Source organism: Pygoscelis adeliae, unplaced genomic scaffold, assembly GCF_000699105.1.
Source record: "Pygoscelis adeliae isolate BGI_AS28 unplaced genomic scaffold, ASM69910v1 Scaffold452, whole genome shotgun sequence".
NCBI lineage: Eukaryota > Metazoa > Chordata > Aves > Sphenisciformes > Spheniscidae > Pygoscelis > Pygoscelis adeliae.
Window position 1 is genome coordinate 342,593 of NW_008824291.1, and position 3,120 is coordinate 345,712.

The window sequence follows — 3,120 nt, forward strand, 5'->3', positions numbered from 1 at the left end:
TTGTCTGTCCCTCTGTGGCTCTTCTGGGGCTGCCAGTTGTGCTGCACACAGCTCCTGCACTGGGGTTTCTGCCTGCTCCCATTTGTCGCAGTCTCCAACCCATCTGATTTGGGTCCTGCCCCACATTTTCCTGTTCTTTGTCAGTGCCTGTGTGTGCATGGCAGAAAGCCAGAGTCACAAGCCTTCCTGGACCCTCCTCAGAACCCCTCCAGGAAAGCTCTGTTGGGCAAAAGAAATCTCAGCAAAGTAGTAGTTGAGAGAGCAAAGAGTTTAACCAGGTACCCGCCCCATTCCACACACAGGTTTGTCACTGCTCTTTCCTGCCCATAACTGAGTTATGTGGAGAGCAAACTCTCACGAGTGCCCAGGCCATGCCTGCCCCAGGAGGCAGAGATCACTCCTCCTCTGGGGTGGGTGGTGCTAGTGGTCCTAATGGTGTCTCTTCTTACGCTGTGGGCCTGTGATGACGGTGGTGGTGATGGTGATCTTGTTCACAGTCAGCCCTCCTGTGCCATAAGTGTCGAGATGTGCCTCTCGTTTGTACTCAGAGACTTGCTTTGTGGAGAGGAGCTCCCACACTGACACCCTCTGCTCCTGGAACTGGCCAAAAGTAATGTAGGAGCCCTCGGACTGGAGGAGATCCACTGTCTGTTGGGGAAGGGTTGCAAGGTGCCTTTCTTTGCTGTCTGTCACAGTGCTGGTGGTGGTGCTGACCAGTTCCTGAATGGTGAGTGTCCCTGCACGGTACAGCTCCAGGAGCTCCTGCCTTTTCTCCTCAGGGATGTAGTGGGAGAAGAGCAGGTCCCACACAGAAACCTGCCTCCCCTGGAACTCATCCATTGACATCTCAACTGTGGTGGACTTCAGGGTCTCTTCCCAGGTCCTGTCCTCCTGCAGGTGGGTGTGCTCAGCTTCTGCAACTGTCGACTCTGCTCTTGGACTACTTGCATTTGCCAATTGCTCTGCCCTCGCTGCTTCTGCCTTGGTTACAATAGTGCTGACAACGGTTTTCACCTGATCAAGCGTTAACTCTCCTGCCTGGTACAGCTCCAGCAGCTCCTTTCTGTTCTCCTCGGGGATATACTTGGAGTGGAGCAGGTCCCACACAGAGACCTTGTGGCCCCGAAACTCTCCGACCTCCATGTTGACAGCTGTCGTTTTCAAGGCTGTTTCCCATGGTTCTTCTTTGGGGGAGTCGGCATCCTTCTCTCCTGCTGCTGACACAGTGTCCTTGTTGGAAGTCTTGACTGCAGTTAGGAATTTTCTGCTTGTAGATTCTTTTTTCTTAATGACAGTGGTGACAACAGTTATCATCTGCTCCAGAGTTAATACCCTTTCACGGTACAGCTCCAGAAGCTCCTGCCTTTTCTCCTCAGGGATGTAGTCAGAGAAGAGCAGGTCCCACACAGAGACCTGCCTTCCCTGCGACTCACCAGCTGGCACATCAATGGTGGTAGACTTCAAGATGTTATCTAGTTGTGCATCTTGTGTTGAAAAATCATCTCCATTTTCCTCTGCCCTTGTCACTGCCTTGTGTGGACTTCGGGCATTTGCCATGAGCGCAGCATTTGCAGCTTCTGTTCTGTTTATGATGGTGGTGACCACAGTAGCCACCTGTTCTGTGGTCAGTATCCCTGCTCTGTACAGCTCCAGCAGCTGCTGCCGCTTCCCTTGAGGGATGTATTTTGAAAAGAGCAGATCCAACAAGGAAATGTTTTGCCCCTGGAACTCACCAGCAGTGACATAGATGGTTGCAGACTTTAAGGACTTTCTCAATTGTTGCTCCTGGGAGTGCGTATCCTGAACAGGCTGTGATGCTCCCACCTCGTTGTTGGGTATAACTGTGGATGAGGTCAGATCCCCATTTTCCATTTCTGCCCTGGTGATGGTGGTGGTGAGGATGGTGATCATCTCCGGGATGGTCACCGTCCCCACCTTGTATTTCCTCAGCAGCTCCTCTCTCTGGTGATCAGGGACGTAACGGGAGAAGAGGAGCTCCCAGACAGTGACACTCTGGCCCTGGAAGAGCCCCACGCTGACGGTGGTGCAGGCGGCCTGCAGGGCTTTCCGGGCGTCCTTGTTCAGCTGGTAGAGCACGGAGCCCTTGTCCATCACGTGGAGCATGAGCAGCCCCGTGTCTGGGTCGGGCACGCAGCGGCGGAGGAGCTGTGTATAAGTGAGGTTCTCGTGTGTGTTGGGGTCAAAGCAACTTCTTGTTTGATTCTTGGGATTACAAAGAAACTGGCACATCTCCTGGTCAAAGTAGCCACGCTGGTAGGCCACCTCCACAGGGACACGGTGGCAGTACACGGGGTCGATGATGCCGCCGGTGGCGATCTGGGCCTCAAGCAGGCGGATAGCATGCTCCTTCACAATGAACTCTTTCTTCATGGCCTGGAAGAGGGAGATCTTGTGTCCTGTGTATGGTTCTGTGTATCCTGTCACGGCTCCCTCTGCCGACAGCAGCTTCTCATAAAAATCTCTGCCTATGAGTCCTGCAGTCAGTGCCTCTTTCACTGATAGCTTCTCATTCTTCACGGGGTCAGTGAGGAACCCTGAAGCAGCCTGTGCCTCCAGCAGCACCAGGGCCGTACCTGGTGTCAGGAGCCCCCTCATCATGGCATCGTAGATACTCATCTTCTTATTCATGGCCTGGGTGAAGACTCCAGCTATGAAATTACTCCCACCCCCACCCATCTCTTTGTGTCCACCTGCAATCAGGTTACTTCCCATGTTGCTTGACTTGTTGCTCTGAGGGGCTCCACTCATCTTCTGCATTGTCTCTGGGGAACAGTCCTGCTACTGTGGGGCACCGTGTTGGTCTGAGGAGAGAGAAAGAAATTACTTGGTAAGACATAGGTTCTTGTGCAGTTTTCATGGTGTGTGTGAAGAAAGCCATCTCCCTGCATGTGGTAGCAGGAGCCCAGAGAGAAGCAGGGAGTGGGATGTGGGGCTTTGCTGCCATCCTTCTCTCTCAGCAGCAATCTCAGGGCCAAGAGTGCCCCTTGTCCAGCTCCCTCTCAAACAGCAGATGAGAGCTCTCTGGAAGCAGCAGTGGCAGCCCGGCCAGTGTGTTTGTCTGTTCAGCTTGCTGTGCACCTCCCAGCTGCAGTGGCAGGC

At 53.6% G+C, this 3,120-nt stretch overlaps 1 protein-coding gene across 1 annotated transcript; it reads right to left on the reverse strand.

Annotated features, from left to right (window-relative positions):
• Nucleotides 1–429: 429 nt before the first annotated feature.
• PLEC (plectin) lies at nt 430–2,778 on the reverse strand. The gene has a single exon (XM_009318788.1). It carries the CDS (start codon nt 2,776–2,778, stop codon nt 430–432), a length of 2,349 nt encoding a protein of 782 aa, XP_009317063.1.
• Nucleotides 2,779–3,120: the final 342 nt, after the last annotated feature.

Bases quoted from the DNA above. Each gene is read 5' to 3' on its own strand.
- PLEC (XM_009318788.1), bottom strand. From the start codon at position 2,778: ATGCAGAAGATGAGTGGAGCCCCTCAGAGCAACAAGTCAAGCAACATG.